This window comes from Odontesthes bonariensis, chromosome 3 (genome assembly GCF_027942865.1).
Source record: "Odontesthes bonariensis isolate fOdoBon6 chromosome 3, fOdoBon6.hap1, whole genome shotgun sequence".
In the NCBI taxonomy this organism is placed as follows: domain Eukaryota; kingdom Metazoa; phylum Chordata; class Actinopteri; order Atheriniformes; family Atherinopsidae; genus Odontesthes; species Odontesthes bonariensis.
The window spans coordinates 28,907,651-28,924,211 of record NC_134508.1 but is presented as its reverse complement, the minus strand read 5'-3'; the positions used below and the strand labels follow the sequence as shown (position 1 = coordinate 28,924,211).

The 16,561-nt window shown below is 39.0% G+C and overlaps 1 protein-coding gene across 1 annotated transcript; it reads left to right on the top strand.

Moving 5' to 3' along the window:
- The first annotated feature begins 1,393 nt into the window (after positions 1-1,393).
- On the top strand, positions 1,394-4,277 carry LOC142377873 (inhibin beta B chain). The gene is made up of 2 exons (XM_075462208.1): positions 1,394-1,685; positions 3,114-4,277. Exons 1-2 carry the CDS (start codon positions 1,394-1,396, stop codon positions 3,893-3,895), a joined length of 1,074 nt encoding a protein of 357 aa, XP_075318323.1. The 3' UTR covers positions 3,896-4,277.
- The last annotated feature ends 12,284 nt before the right edge of the window (positions 4,278-16,561 follow it).

Genomic DNA, 16,561 nt, shown 5'->3' with positions numbered 1-16,561 from the left:
TAGTTTATGTGAGAGCTTTTCACTAGTGTTTGTGCAAGGTTTTGAGTATAGTATGTGGATGAGTTTAATTTCATATGTGTATATGGAAGTTAATTCTGATTTATGTCCCTGGTGGCACCTCATACTGGACTGCTACTTTGTGCACTTACATTTAGCCAGAACATTAAGTGAAGTTAGTTGTAATACTCCAAACTTCCCACGTGTGGGCAGGAGAGTACTCCTGTGCCACATTGAAGGTCTTGTAATGTTCGTGTTAAATCTTGAGGCTTAAAAAAAAAAAAGCTTTTGACATTTGGGGTGACACTGACTGGCTAAGTCACACCAAACACAATCAATTTCATCAGCCGTAACTTTATAGGTGTGCGTGTAAGTTACAGGTGGAGTTCATCACTGCTTTTTAAGTGTTTGTTAAGTGTCTGCGACGGAGAGTTCCACCTGACAGAAGTGTTGTGCTCCAAATGAGATGTATAGTGGAATTTATTTGGCATTGGCCTGTAAATTAAGTCAGCTCTGTATTTTCATTTTGCAACTTGGTCCATATGGACAAGGTACCAACAGAACCAGACCAAACTTGCCGCAGCATGACAAAGTTATTCCTCTGCTGCTGCTTTTTCTCTCCTTCCTTCCCTTTCACCCTTACACGCGCTCGCGGCGTTTTTTAAATGCACTGTAACCTATTATCCCACCTTGCAGGTAAACATGACGGAGCGTGTTTCAAATACCTCGATAGGTTCTCCGCCTCATAGCCCCCGGTCGTTTCTCACCCTTTGAGCTAAACTGCAGTTAAACTCTTTGGTGGCCATGTCTCAGAAGTGTTCTGTGACAGGGTAAAGGGAACTGATCGATAGTGGTGGAAGGTTGCGTATCTCGCTCATAGTCTTCGTGTTGAGGACGTGGCACAGAAATAGTTTTACGCATTTATGATTCTACTTTAAAGTGAGATCATGTAGCAGGTCACTGCCGGAGGTTATGACTGAGTGAGTGTGGTTTTGAGTCAGGTGCCAACGTGTGAGCGCGTGTTGTGTGTGTGTCTGTGTCTGTGTTGTGTTAGAGGACAGTCAGATGGTTTGCCAGTAATTTCCGCTGTGCCCCGGTGCGCTCATTGGTGCGTGCCTCCAACGTGTCACCACATTTGGTGGATTACCCCAGATATCTTCAGCATCAGAAGGGTGAGGCACCACTCTGTTCGCTCAGCTCCTGTCTTGACGGTGTCCAGCTGCTAACAGGAACATCTCGACAAAATTTTGTAAAACAAAAACTCAGAGGAGTGGATTTGAAGAGTTTTTCCTTTATTTGTCTTCTGCACACTCTGATGACCAGAATGCATTTATTTTCTTTAAACTGGAGGGCAACGCCGTCTTTTTCCCTCATGGCACTTTTTTTGCTGGGAACCATGCTGTTAAAAGATCTCCAAGTCAGCGCCTCCCAGGGCTGCGCGTCTTGCGGTTTGCAAGACAAGGACGCAGAACAGAGGCTTATGATAGAATTTGCCAAACAGCAACTTTTAGAAAAGCTTCACCTGAAAGAGAGACCAAACATCACTCAAACGGTGCCCCGGGTGGCGCTCCTCACTGCGCTGCGCAAACTGCACTCGGGGCGCGTCAGACAGGATGGTACCCTTGAACTCGAAAACAGTATACCAACCAAAGATCAAGGCTATGAAATAGTGAGCTTTGCAGAAACAAGTAAGTTTGTTCACTTTTTACATTGTTAGGTTATTTTTGTATGACAATGAAATACTGCGTGAGCGCATTATGTGCCCATGTTCGTGGGTAAAATATACTCCTAGGGTTTCCGTGTACTTGCTCTCAACTCTAGATTGTTGTACTATAACAAAAAATGTGAAAAAAGATTAGAATCACAGTCAGTGTCATCAGTTATGTAGGAACGTGGGGCCAACCATGTGCAAGTAACTCCTTTTGCTGATCTTTGAGGTTAGAAGAGGTACATTTGACACACCCCCTAAACAGACTTTAAACATATGCATTTCTTAGTTAATGCAAAATTACGTTTTAGTGAAGGGGCTAACATTCAAAATAAATACCAAACATTCAATGACATATGCAAATCTTTTAAAACTTCAAAACTTCTTTAGCGACTGATCTTAAATAGATTATATAGAACTTATATATTGGAACTTGTAAGGCGCTATGTCTCAGTTTAGACAACCGTTTTTTATAAGTAATAGTCATCAGGTGTTACCTTGTCACAAAACTCCAATTGTAACTGATTGATTATGTGAGAAGCTGGAGCTGATTGATGTCTACAGCAGATTTCATCTGCCTGAAATTACATTGGAAAGTCAGTTAAAGAGAAAAGTTGAAGCGAAGACAGGATCTGGTCTATATGGAGGACTTTAAAATGATACTGCACGTATGCTGGGCAGAAAGAAAAGCAAAACTCCATTAGACTGGAAAGATTGTGACAGAAGAGAATGTCTAGCTGACCGAGTGTTGTTGAGCTCATAAATGAGGAAAGTGATTTGAAGATCAAAACAAAAACTGTTAAACATGTGGGTTGAAGCATTCTTATTTGGTGTTTTGATTTCTGGGTAGACCTTAAACATGGTGTGCCTGCACGCAAGCTTCTGCATGAATATAAAGACTTTTGGCCAACAACAAAAAGTATTTGCAAGCAGCGTTATCCTTCAAAGAAGGGTATTCTAAGCCCTGGCTTATTGTGGTGCCCAATCCTTTACACATGCCATAATTACTATTGTCTAAGTTCACATAATAAGAAGTACCAGGGTATTAACATTTGAGGAAAAGCTCATTTTCTGCTACCTGCATGCTACGGGATGCTTCTTTTCACCTACAAAATCAACAACATATGTTACTTGCAGAAACATTAACATACAACTGATGTATGTCTCTGGGTTTTTTTTTTTTAGTTTTTGACAAAGCCAACTACAACATAGTGATGAGATGAAAATTTTACAGTGTAAGGAACTATACTGACTTTGTACGCTGACACTGACTGTCCTTTATTTTAACCAGGGTCCATGGCTTTACTTTACGAGCAAGATTTAAACTGATTCCTCCTCTGCTTGAAGGTCACGATATTTAAAAATATTAATGCTCTGTGTGTTGTTTCTAAATGTCATTTTTTCATAGATGAGTCAGACGGCAGTGACAAGGCCAGCCTTAGCCTTACCTTTCAGTTTCTGCAGGAACAGGGCAAGAGTATCCAGGTCCTCCAGTCCTCTCTGTGGATCTACGCCCGTTCCTCTGAAGAATCTCCCCGGAGCTCCCGTCTCCTTGCCCGGGTCTTCCTCACTGCAGATGGAGGGATCTCAGGCTCTAATCGCACCCTGGTGATAGAAAAGATGCTAGAAGTTCAGGAGAGTAATTGGCACACTTTCCCCATCACCCGCACCCTGCAGTCCTTCTTGGATGGAGGCCAACGGCGACTACAGCTCGAGGTCAGCTGCGAAGAAGACGGGAAGAACCTCTGCTCCCTAGATGGCTCTGACGACACCCCTAACCAACCTTTTCTGGTGGCCCAGGTACGTCTCCGTGACAACCTCACCAAGCACCTACTCAAGAAGCGCTCGTTGCGTTGTGGTGACGACGTAACGGTCTGCTGCAAGAGAGACTTCTACATCAAGTTCAAAGATATCAAATGGGACGAGTGGATCATTGCACCTGAAGGTTACCACATGAACTATTGCATGGGTCAGTGCCCCCAACATCTGTCTGGTTCCCCAGGCATAGCGTCCTCATTCCACGCCACTGTCTCCAGTCAACTTAAAGTCAACGGCATCAACACAGCTACAACTTCATGCTGCATTCCCACAGAGCATCGACCACTCTCCATGGTCTACTTCAACTCTCAGCACAGCATAGTCAAAACAGACGTCTCTGACATGATAGTGGAGTCATGTGGTTGCACATAAAAGACAGTGCGGAGGACTATAGGTAACAGATTTCTAGACACACAGACTTAAAGAGACACAAAGCCACACAAACAGTCTGGCTTTTGACAACTCAAGATTTGTGGTAGTTTTTCTCACAAGACTATAAGCTACAAAGTGAGACATGTCTATGGATCCTAAGTTCTGAATAATTTTATACAAGATTTTAATAATCTTTGTATGATATTTGTGTTTTTTGGAGGTAATAGCAAACAAATTTGACGGAGGGATGTATAAAGTACAAGGAAAAAAACTTTAATGATTCCAAAAGTAAGATTATATATTATATTATAGATTAGGTTATATGTTATGGGCACAAAGAAAATATTATGATATGGTGCTACCAGGGCAGTCATTTGTATTAAAAATCAGTTTCAGAGAGCATTTATCCCCCACCTTGATTTTTGATTTGATTCTAAAGTCTTCAATAATTCCCTTCTTTTAAACCTGGGCATGGTGAACTTATTTTTGTAATATGCTGTGTTTAAAGGGCTTTTTTGTGGTTGAAATTTCCTCTTTATACTTTGAAAGATCGTTTGCTGCTCAGTGTTTTATAGATCTAAGGAAATGTGGAAAAACTGAGAACACTGTTTTAGAATGCATTGACTTTGTTTACACTTTGTTTCATGTTATAGTCTCAGTGTCCACACACAATATACAGAATCCTTTTTTTTTTAACAAAACTTTTATATTTCTACTGCAAGTCTACTTTTGTGCTTGGTCCTGTTAAATGCTGCATTTATTCTTAAAAAGAAGGCTTTCGAAAGAATGAGAGAGATTATCAATTTAAAGTGTGCCTTCCTCTTTTACTCATCGAGACAAGTGCAAAGTGGAGAATGAGGATTAAACAATTGCAACAAAAAGTGTAAATACCAAAGACAGTTCATGCTTGACCTGACACTCGGGGCTCATATTTTTTCCCATCAATGATTTATCAAGTCTTTTCATGTGACCTGTGACACAATATTCATAGAAAACTATGTGTAATGTGAAAACCTTTAAGTAATATTTTCATTATCCTGATAAACAGTGGTTTAAATCAATTTTCAGGGCTTAGCAAGAAAATACCGAACTGAGAAGGTTTGGGCGGGTTAATCAATCCTGAGTCCAGACTGAGCACAGCCGATGCAGCGTACATTTGAAATATGTTTATTCTGCATCTTCACTGTATTATTTACACAAGTCAGCTAATCAGTTGGGTAGCTCTGACAGTTTATGAACCCGAGGTCCTTTCTCAGCAGCGTGAGCAAACATTTAGCTATTGCTTCAGTGTCTGCTAATGTGAAGGTCTGTGAGCTACGTGGGTCAATGAGCATGTGCTGTTGCACGTTGGCATTTATAGCTTTCAAAGTCTAAAGTTTTCAAGGATGATGTCAATTTAGGAGCTTTCCAGCAACAGGTGATCAAGCTGTAAATGTTTATGGAGACACGTTTCTTGTACAATTCCACATTTTCCTCTGAGAGCGTTTTCATTATAATGATGTATCGAACAACCAGAACAACCACACTGAGAAAATGACCTTGTGTAGTATAATCAAAACACAATACCATCTATTGTACACTGAAATCCCTTTAACTTTAGAGTGATGTTGTTAGAAATGTCCTGTGTCAGCAAATGCCTCGTGTCAATCTATGCCGCTGAAATGACATGATGCAATAATGATGCTGCTTGCAGCAAAGTCTTTCATACAGATTTAAGAACAAGGATTAATGTAGTTTCTTGTGGATGTTCTCACTAAGTGATGTTAAAGTTAAATGTTTTTTTTTTCTTGCTGTACTGGTAAACCTTTTCTGCCAAGTACCCAGGAAACATTTTTTAAGAAGTCCATCGAATCATCTGCCCAATGATCATAAGCAAGATCTTTCTTTGCCCTGAGGGGCCAAAACGTATTTTCAACTTTCTCTGCATTGAGTTCAAACTTGTGTAAAACTATTTAAAGCCATTGCTTATTATGTATTTTACCTTGTGATTTATAGATGGGTACATTAGAGGAAAAATTAGCATAGCTTCCTTCTAAGGTTGGGCTACCACGTGCTGCCAGAGCTGCTTTAATGCACCTTTACTGCTGCTGATTCTACAAGTGTGTGAAATCCTGCTGGACGGATGAAATATCTTTTTCTAAAGGATATTTCCTAATTTAGTGTTTTGGTGAAGATGCTTTAGAAAGAGACCGTGAAGGCCAGACCATACGATTCACGTAATTTTCATACTCACTGAACAATCCAGTGGCCCATTGTGCCCAAGGGGATGGGGACATTGGATAGAAATGTTTAATCTTTGGATAAAGGTGATCCTCCAAAGCAACTTTGTATTCATTTGCCTCTAAGGCAATAAGTCGACCCAAAACATGCCAGCAAAATACCCCCACAGCTGAACCAGGCCACTGTAGGGGTAACGTTTTGGAGTTTTTCCTTTCATTTGTCACCCTTGTGTCTTGTAAGTACTTCTTGTCTCAGGAATTAATGGGACATTGAAGTGCCATTGTAACATAACTTTCTAAGCACTTTATCACCCTACTGTAATTTAGAGCAAACTTTGCTTGACGGGTATTTTACTGTACTTAAGACTGAAGTGGGCCCAACCTAAAGTGAAAACAGGCCAACTGAGAGAAAATGTCAATCTGCTGATTCTCTTGAGCTTTAGTTGTGTTCAAACATGTCATATCGTTCGTACTTGCAGAGCATACAGATGATGTAACTGGTGGAATCGGAGCCAGCATTTGAATTCTGTGTCAATTTAAGATTTTATATATAATTCTATATTTTATGTAAAATGAAATGTTTGTGATGGCATTTGAATGGCAAACAAATCTCATGTGTTGAAATGATTTGATTACAGTTAAAGTATATTTTTTATTAAATAAATATATATTTCAAATCCAAGTTATTATGATGCATTTCATTGTGTATATTTAAATCACATCTCCCCTCCTCAAAACAATGCTAAACAGTCAAAGAATTGCTCAGAAAAACATGATATAGCAGGAAATTTTTCCACCGGAGAACTATCTCCATTTCATTATAACAATTGTGTGTATAAGATGTGCTGGTTGGCAGCATTGTTCATGCTCTGATTTAAAAAAATAAGTCAAGTTTAGTTATCATTGGTTAGGTTTTTGCGTATGAAAAGATAATCATAAATTTCCAAATTTTAGACGTGCCAGGGCACGTCTAATGTAATCATATTGGTGCTGCCTCTGGAGCAAAGGGCGTGTTTGCTCATACAAACAGTTGAAGTGGCTTTATGGACTGTCTTTGTTTGTTGTGTAAACAGTTATCACATCGCCTTGGCATGTTATCATTTTCATGTCATGCATTAGGGAGTGATTGCAATCTAAAGCTGATGCAACTGTACAAAGGTAAGTAGTCAATCAAATGGTAAAACAATAGAGCAATCTTAATCAACTTTCATTTTGGCAAGCGTTTGAGAAATAAAAGGGCACTCGTGATAAAAATCCTCTAAATTCTACATTTGAAGAGAACTAACAACACAAAGTCTGCATCTATATGTGATTATTATACAAGTCATAAAACTGTTGTGAGTGAACGTCCCAAAGATCAGTTTCCAAAATGTTTAACTGTCAAAATTAGTAGGTCATAACATAATGTCCCCTCCTGTTTCCCAACGCCCCTGTGAGGCCAACAGCAGTGGTGATGTTACACCATCCAAAGTGGACTATAATCAGTGTCTGAGAGTATTCTGGCACTAATAAGTTTTGTTAAGCCAAACAAGTTGTTTATTCGTGTTCCTGTCCAAGTAACTGGAATCAAAAGGCATCTTCATCTGTTATAACTCTGCTACTAAATGCTGAGGCATTTGTCATTTATTTGAGTTCATTCTCTATGAAAGAACTACTATCTCTAGTTGCAAGCAGCATTTTGAAAAGAAGAAAAACACAGATTCTGGTAAATGTTGTGTTTCGAAACACAAGGCTTAAAGGAATTGTTAGTGGCATATACAATGGGTTCAATAATGACAAATCAATCACATGTTGTCCCATGCTGTGGATTTGAAAAAGGCAGGCATGAAATGGAAATGTGTCAAGTATAACATCCTTTAATATTAGGGGTGCACAGACATTTCTGCAAAGTCAATGAGGCACATGTAACACCTTCATCTTACCGACATAAAGATAACAGAGCAATGATGTAACAGTTTATAATCCTGCATGTGATACAGCGTCATACCTGATCTCTTTGGACAGAGTTTATCTTTTAGATCTTTAGAATAATCTGTCAGATATTTAGATTGGTTGATGGGAAGATTTGTAACTCACATCAGAGGCGGTTTGCACGTGGCGATGGTCAATAACTCCAGAGCAAGACAGCCCTGTCTTGCTACAGTTACAGCCCTGTAGACACTTCGGAGCTATTAGCCAAGGTTTATTAGGGAGACTGTGAAAAGATCAGAAACAGAAACAAAAAAGAGTTTATTGATGGCTAGAAATGGGAATAAGGTGAGCGCCAAATTAATGGAATTGCTTGAATTGATGGAATTAATTGACTCAATGGTACATAAACTCCTGAGTTAATACCAAATAAAACTTCAGTGTAACAAGGAGTTCAAGAATAACTTCAGAACAGACTGCTCAATCCTGTGCATCCTGGGGTACCCCAGAGAGCACAGATTAATAGATTACTGTATGTCCACTCCTGAGCCAAGTTTCCACCTTAAAATGATACTGTTACAGATTGATGAGTGTTTGAGTTACATCAGGAGGTCGCACTCTTCAATTCCTATACCTCAGACTTATAGGGCTTCTCATCTGCATAAATATTCAGACGATTTTGCATCTATGGGATGTGTCAATGATGGACGAGAAACTCAGTACCAGTAACTGGTGGACCGGTGTGGCAAAAACCACTTAATCTTGAATGTGATCAAGATTACTTTGGATTTTAGTGAGGGACATAAATCCCAGATGCAATGTGGAAAATTCCAACTTTTTGTGATCCATTTGTACAGAAAGTGTTGACTCTTACCTGACACAGACTAATTTCATCAAATCTCATTGCCTTTTTTTTTTTAATATCTTCCACCAGGATAATTTAGTTTTTTTTTTTTCCCTCTGTGACTTTTCTGTCACTGCCCAATTTCAGTGGAAGTGTTTGGAAGTTGATTTAATCCAAGAATTACAAACGAAACTCTTCATTGGACTTCATTTTTAGGCTCTATTATGCCAATTAAGCTTATACTACAAGCCTTGTTCCCGTAGCACTTAGGAATACAGAGAGGGGTATACACAGACTGTTATATCTATCTTTAACACTGATCATAAATAAGGGGTCATTCTTGGGGTTCAGTGTCTTGAACAAGAACACCCTGGTATGTGGACTGGTAGAGCCACAAATCAAACCACCAACACTCTAATTAACACGAAACGTAGTCTCACACCACAATGTGCTAAATTTGTCCTCAGCACAAAATGTTGCAGTTACATAACAAAAGCTCAAAAATAGTAAAATTACTAAACTTTCCGGGCAAAAAAATTATTATATATCTGTCTTGCAGTACATGAAAATTAAATTGCGACATTTCTACATCTTCAAGGCTCCCGAACTGTTACAAGCTTACATTTTCTATAATCTGAAAACTATTAGACGTTTTAAAGTGCTTATAAGAAGGTCGAAGGCGGTGGATGTTTGAATTAAACTACAGATTGTCATGAAAGATTGTCTGAGTCTCAACTGACCCAATATTGTCCAACAGCCTGTCATTCTTTTTATTCCTGGTAGTCACAGTTGGTCAGGCTTTGGTATAAAAAAAATCACATGGCTTAAATATTCATTTAATTTCACATATTGTTGCCCGAATACTTCTTTACAAAACTTCGCCAAAGTAAAACGTTACCATCTGTGCCTCTATCGTAACACCCCAAGTTTTGAACATGTGGACAAATTTACCCATTGCACGTTTTTTTGAGAGATTGGGTTGTAATGGGCAATCTGTCCCCTGAGGTACTGCTGCACAAAGAAAGCTCAAACACTCTTTCACAACTCTCATTCACGATTATCAAGGACAGTCAGGACATCGTGTCTGAAAGCAACACTTATATATAAACTAAATAACTAGATAAATCGATAAATAGATATTTTACTTGTTTTCAGTGACAAACAACTTTCCATTTATCGCCACCATATTTTTTTGTTCCTGTCCAGGGTGTTCCATGCGTCTCGCCAAATGACAGCTGGGATAGGCTCTAGCCCCCCTGCGACACTGAGTAAGATTAAGTGGGTATAGAAAATGGATGGATGGATGCATATATGTTTCTGTAACTTTAAAACTTGGTAGACTAAAACATCCTGCATGACCCATTACAAGTACATTGGGTTCCTCATAACAACACAAGAGTGCCCCTGAATAAATTATCATTGTATTTTTGAAAGGGTCTTTAAAATAACAAAATAAATCATGAATAAGGTGCAACAAACAGCATCTTTCTCTCTCTATGCAGTGTGACTCACATTATGCAGCTATCCAAGAATGATCAGAAATGTGCAAACAAAAATGACTGAAACTGGTGGATGAATAAATTGATTGTATCTTGTATGCTCAATGTGGTGAATTCTGATATATATTCTGGAAATGTTTTATGATATGTTGGAAGTATACTGAATATATAGTGATTTTCTGTAGATATCATCTGTACTTTCATGATCCTTGCAGCTCAGTTTATCTGAATTTGGAAGCACTGGTCTGGCAGTAAGAGGCTACACCACGATGTTGTGGTTAGTAGGGTCACCTCACAGAAAGAGGGCGTCTGGTCTGAATCGGAGTTTGCATGTTCTCCCCATGTATGCATGGGTTCTCTCTAGATACTCCGGGTCACCATACAAATTGTTTTTGTACTTCTTGTTACTTCTTTTCAATGATCACGGATAAAGATACAAGTTGTTTTTGTATGGTGTGGAAAATGGGTAGAAACTAAGAATGTGACTGCATGTGTGATGATTTTAGAGCATGAGCATGGGGACAGTTCAATGTTGACATGTGAGCAGGTGAGCACTCTGTGACACAAGGAAGTTCTTGCATTAATCCCACTGATGGAAAAGAGATAGCTGACCTACTTTGAGAAAAATAAAAGCCTACTGACTCACTGATATACTGACCCACTGACACATAGACTGACAGTGAGCCGGTGTGTCACTAAAGCCCTAATCCTTTACTCCACTCACAATCCCACAAATCCCCCACGGAGGGTTAAGGTATCAGTCAAAGCTTTCTCCTGTGGTGTCATGACAGGACGGCATGGGAAGAAAGCGCCCTCACACTCTCTTCAAAGCTGAGTATGAAGAGAACCCATTGAGTGCCCAAACAGCAACATGATCCTGCCATGTAACAATCAAACAGTCATATACTGTATGCAATTAACTAAATATGAAGGGCATCTAACACGTGGATTGTTTCCAACTGTCAGATGCCATAAATGAGATATTAATGTAGTGGATCCAATTCTTAATTAAACTTCTTGTTACTTCTTTTCAATGATCAAGGATAAAGATTTAAGGCAAATGTCAAAACTTTACTTATATCAATTAGTGATCATACACATGCCCTTTTTGTAAATTACCTCTCAAAGAAAAGAATATGAATTTTCTTATTATGTAGAACATCTTACAACTTGTCAAATATGCATGACATTATATTTTGTGGTTTGAACATTTTAATTGTGAAAATAAAGCTCAGCCAAACTTGCATCCTGATGGGCACTCTAGGACATAAACTTGCACTGTTGTGTACATACTTACTCCAAAGTACACAGCGCCTGAAAATAACTTAAACCCACAGGATGATCTCATTACGACAGACCCAGTTACCGTGTTGATCCCTGCGTGTTACATCAGAAGTTCCAGAACATGCATCCTGCATCCTCAATATGAACTCAGGTAGCGCTTTACTTTTGACTTGGTCTCCATAGTGAAAGAGGTCATTGAATTTCAGCAGTCATCCATGAAGTTGAAAAATATAGAAAATAATAATTCAACACGTGTCTGTGTCAGTAATTATAATAATACAATTTTTCTCCATCAACTGTTTCTTCAATAGAACTTTGAATATCTGAACTGTAGAAACTGCAATGCAACCTGTCATGAATCACCAATTCATGGAACATACATTACTCTCATCGTGGTTAATTCATGTCATGCTAACAATCAGCTTTACATAACTCATCAAGTTAAAGCCTAAAAAATACCATGTGATTACATAACAAAATGATTCAATCAAATTTATGGCTTTTACAAATGCATTGAAACATGAACCAACATGAACCAAACCAAAAAGATCAAACTCTTATTTATCAAAACTCTTACTCTTATTTCCTAAATCCTGAATAATTTTCAAATTTCACAAATATTATTTAATAAATCTATCATTTCTATTCTAATGTTGTTATTAAATTTTTGAAGAAGGCCTATCAAGCAGTTGCTAGTTTATCTGCTGGCATACAGCCAATGTTTACTAAATTCAGTGTCACAGTTTTTGCCAGATGGTGGCGTTGTTTGAGTATGAAGACTGAGGGTCACTCTTTCAGGTTTACAACAGACAAAAATCCAATTAAACTGACTCCTACCTTACTGTGATTATGTTATTTACTCAGTCATGTGCACCTACAAGTATTTGAATTTGACATGTTGCCAACTTGAGACGAGCCAAACAAATATTTGAGCAGAGGGGCTGAGGAACTGTAAATAAAGACAATATAGTATATACAGTTCTGCTTTAGATCTACCTTGCTGTACAAAAAAAAAGCCATAATAGCAGAAATACTATGGGTTGGTAATGTTCTCTTAAAATCTTGGGGGTCCAGAGTAATCGAAACACAATTTCTGGACAAACATTAGTCTGAGATATCGTAAATGCCAAATCGGTGCAACTTTTTTCATCGACTGGCTCCAAAATTATGTATGCAATAGTAACAGAAAAAGGTAGTAACAGAAATAATAACTGTATGTGGTTTTGGCTGTTAGTCAGCAGAGGGCACTATATTCTCTGTAATTATGCCACAGAAAATACGGCTGGCATTAAAGATGTTAATGGAATTTAGCATTTTGTAAAAACTACGTATGATTGGTAATGTGATGACTGGATTCATTAGGGATATCTCAAGCAGCCTGGACTGTGGTTACCCATAGATCTAAGGACCACTTAGGCATGCAACTGGTATTTAGAAAATCTGATCAGTGCAAGTACCAATGCTAAATAATAACAATAGCCACAAAGCCCATTAATATGAGACATAACATTTTAGCGCCACTTTGAATCGAGCTGTGCTGTTGCACAGACTGTTGCAAAACTATCATGCGACACGCCTTGTCCATCTTTATCTCACATCTCACTAAAACATCACTTTTGCACAAGATGAATTCTCCCAAACGTCAAAGCCTCCAAGCTTCTTTCCAGCGTAAAAAAAACACCAGACACTGGGACTCCTTTCTAAGCCTTTGGCCCAAGGCAAGCCAAGATTGGTGCCCAAACTTGTGTCTAAACATATCGTAACATGTAGATTTCAGTACCTAACAAAAATATCAGTGGACTATTTAATACATACCACCCACAGGCTTGTGCTACATGTAGCAAACAGCATTTACCTGTTTTTGTGTTTGCAGAAGAATTCCCAGGTTCAAGAAAGCACACCACATCATAGATTGTGTTAGGCATCATCTAAAGCCAAACAACATAATATGTATAGTTAACAACAAATTAAACAGAGATCAAATGGAAAATTTACAGATTTACAAACTCATTTTCTACTTTGAGACTAAATTCTGGGACAATACAGCATGAAAAAGTTGTTCTAAATCAAGGGTATGCCTGGTGATTCATATTGACACAACCACAGGAAAACTGTGCTGTGAGGCTACCAAGAAGTTATTTTGCAGTGTCCCTTGTGTACTGACTGTTTACATCTTGTGAATAAGATTGGGAAGAGCATAAAATTGAATATAGTTAGACATAATGCAACCTAGAGCAGGCTAAAAAGGCTGCAAACATCGTGCTTGTTTGTGCCATGTTTTTCCTCAGTTGAAGTAGCCATAAATCCTGGGGATGGGGACCCAAGTGTATTAACACATTTCTACTAAAAGTTTGTCCACCATAAGTTACTTTTTAGGGTCAGTAACCATCACTCCGAAACATCATTTAACTGACACACGTACCTAGCTTAATCATCTCTCCAACACTTTTATGAGCACCAACTCATCGACATGTAAAGACAATTGGAGGTACTGGCTGATGGAATTTGGCTCCAGAAACATCCAGCAGTATCTTCTGGTGTCGTCTGAGGCACTGCAAGAGCCAAAACAACAAAAACACTAGCACGCATTATACACACATATCGTGGTTTTGCCCATCAACCCACCTAGCTGGAATGGCTTGACGGAATATCATGCCTGAAGCGTCCCAGGTACAATGGGTCAAATCTAGTCTGAGAGGTGCTATGGGAATCGATTAACATTTTATGTTTTTGCAAGATGGATTAACGAATCTCGCTAGTCTCGTGCCATCGTTCGTCCTATAATGGTTCTTAGTTATCTGGCATGAGTTTGGGCATTACAGGTAAGTTTACCAGGACTTACATGCTTACATGCTTAAATTCCGTAAGTCCACAATCCTTAAGGTAGTGGCATGCAGCAAGTCAGCAACCACTTCTTGTATTTCTCAGCTTACAACATACCATCTATAAGTTTGATGCTATATTTCTAATGACTACCTATTGTCAACAATGTTTTCCCTGCTACAACACCCTTAGAATATAGCCTCTTTCACTCAGTTTTAGCAAAGTGCCATTCTGACTTAGAGGATACAATACTGGATGGAAGGCAAGGACGATGCATCTCTGACTTTGCATTACAGGTACGGAACTAGTAATCAATGTATGTCCAAATGAGAGTAGACATTATTACACATCTCAACCATAGATGAAGATGCTCTAGGTACACCTCACTAGGGCTTCAATTTGGTCAAATAAAGAATAGCAATTGTGGTATAACAAAGGACTCCTCTCAACTGCAGGATAGCACTGTCTCCGCCAGAGATTACCCTACAACTTGAATAAATTACTTTAAAGGACAAGACCGTTTTTTTTACATTGGGCCCTTGATTTCACATTATAACATGATGTTCTACTCACCCCTGCTTGTTGTTGGTAATTTGGAGCTGTTCCGAAGATATTCGAGAGGCGTCTGGCTGCTCTCTTGAGATATTCGGCCATGAAACGGTTTCCTATGGGCAACGTTATACAGGCACAAACTATGCTGTTTATAATTTATTAATTACTGTACACTAGCACTGATAACGTGGAGGTGCGTCGCTTAATTAAAAAAATCCGGGTTACTGTAATTTTGAATTTTTGTCGTAAAGTGGGTCACTTTTTCTCTGATGGAGAGCTTTATTTCACTCATAATTTCCTCACCTCGAGAGTCAGTCACTAGATGAATCTTTCTGCTCTGCCCATATTTGCGCACTGGTAGACTTGACAGGAGCACTCCTGGGAGCAGGATAATGAGGGCTTGTTTAGCTACGGGCAAACGTAATAAGCATGGGTCAACAGTGCTTGTGTCATTCCTCTGACTGCCTGAAGAGGGAAACAAAAGTTCTTCAATGAAGGTTTAATAATTTTGACGGGAAAGGGACAAAAGAGGAGAAAATGGTAACACACGTTGTCCTGTACAGCACGAGGTGCCTGCAGATGAAGTTCATCAGACAGCTGAAAGAATCACCAAAACAATGTTAAAATATACCTACATTTATCCTGAATGCCCCCCAACCTTTCAAACCACCCTGTCGCGTTACATGATTCAATAGAGTATAGAATGGAAAATTAAATTTAAAGATAAAAAATGATTTTGCCATGCACTAATGCCACTATATTCACGTTACTTTAACCTACAATACCTGAATTTCTTTGCCACTCGGGGGCAGCATTATACTCCCTAGATTCTTGTAAGACTCACAGGATCATGACATGAGCGAGAGTCCATCCTTCTAGCATCCAAGCTACGCTTTCTGTGGAACAGGCAGGGATATTAATTACAAGCAGTTACAGGGTGAGGGGCCTGTCAGCACTCTTGTTGACTATATGCCACATCCCTTACTTTCATGGAAATCTACTCTTAAGCCCGATGTTAACCTTGACCTGATTTTAGAAACATCTTCAGTGTAAAATGATAAATGCTACATGGACTGCTTAGCTAAGGATAGTTGATGAAAATTGTCAATAGCGACAATGGTGAAAACTGACTGTTCATTTAATATCAAAAATGCCTTACGCCTTACAACAAGTAGGTTCCAGGTTCAAATCTCAATTGGGGCCTTTTGATGTGGAATTTACGTGTTCTTCTAGCCTGGCTGACGCGTCCACATCTCGATGAGATGGTGGTCTGGGAACTAGGTGTGCATTTTCTCGTATTTGAGGCGTGGTTTACGAATGCCTAGAGCCGTTTATTGGGCACTATGAATGTTTATCAAATGGCGTCTGGTTCTTCCCATGCTGCTTTGCGCGCGATTCATAGCCAATTGTATCACTTATACCAGATGACGTATGTAGAGCGACAGAAATTCGACGAGGAAGAAGAAGAAAAAAAAGTCAAATAAAAGTAAACTTGCGTTCTAAGCTACTTAAAACACTTTCTAAGGCTGCATCGAAC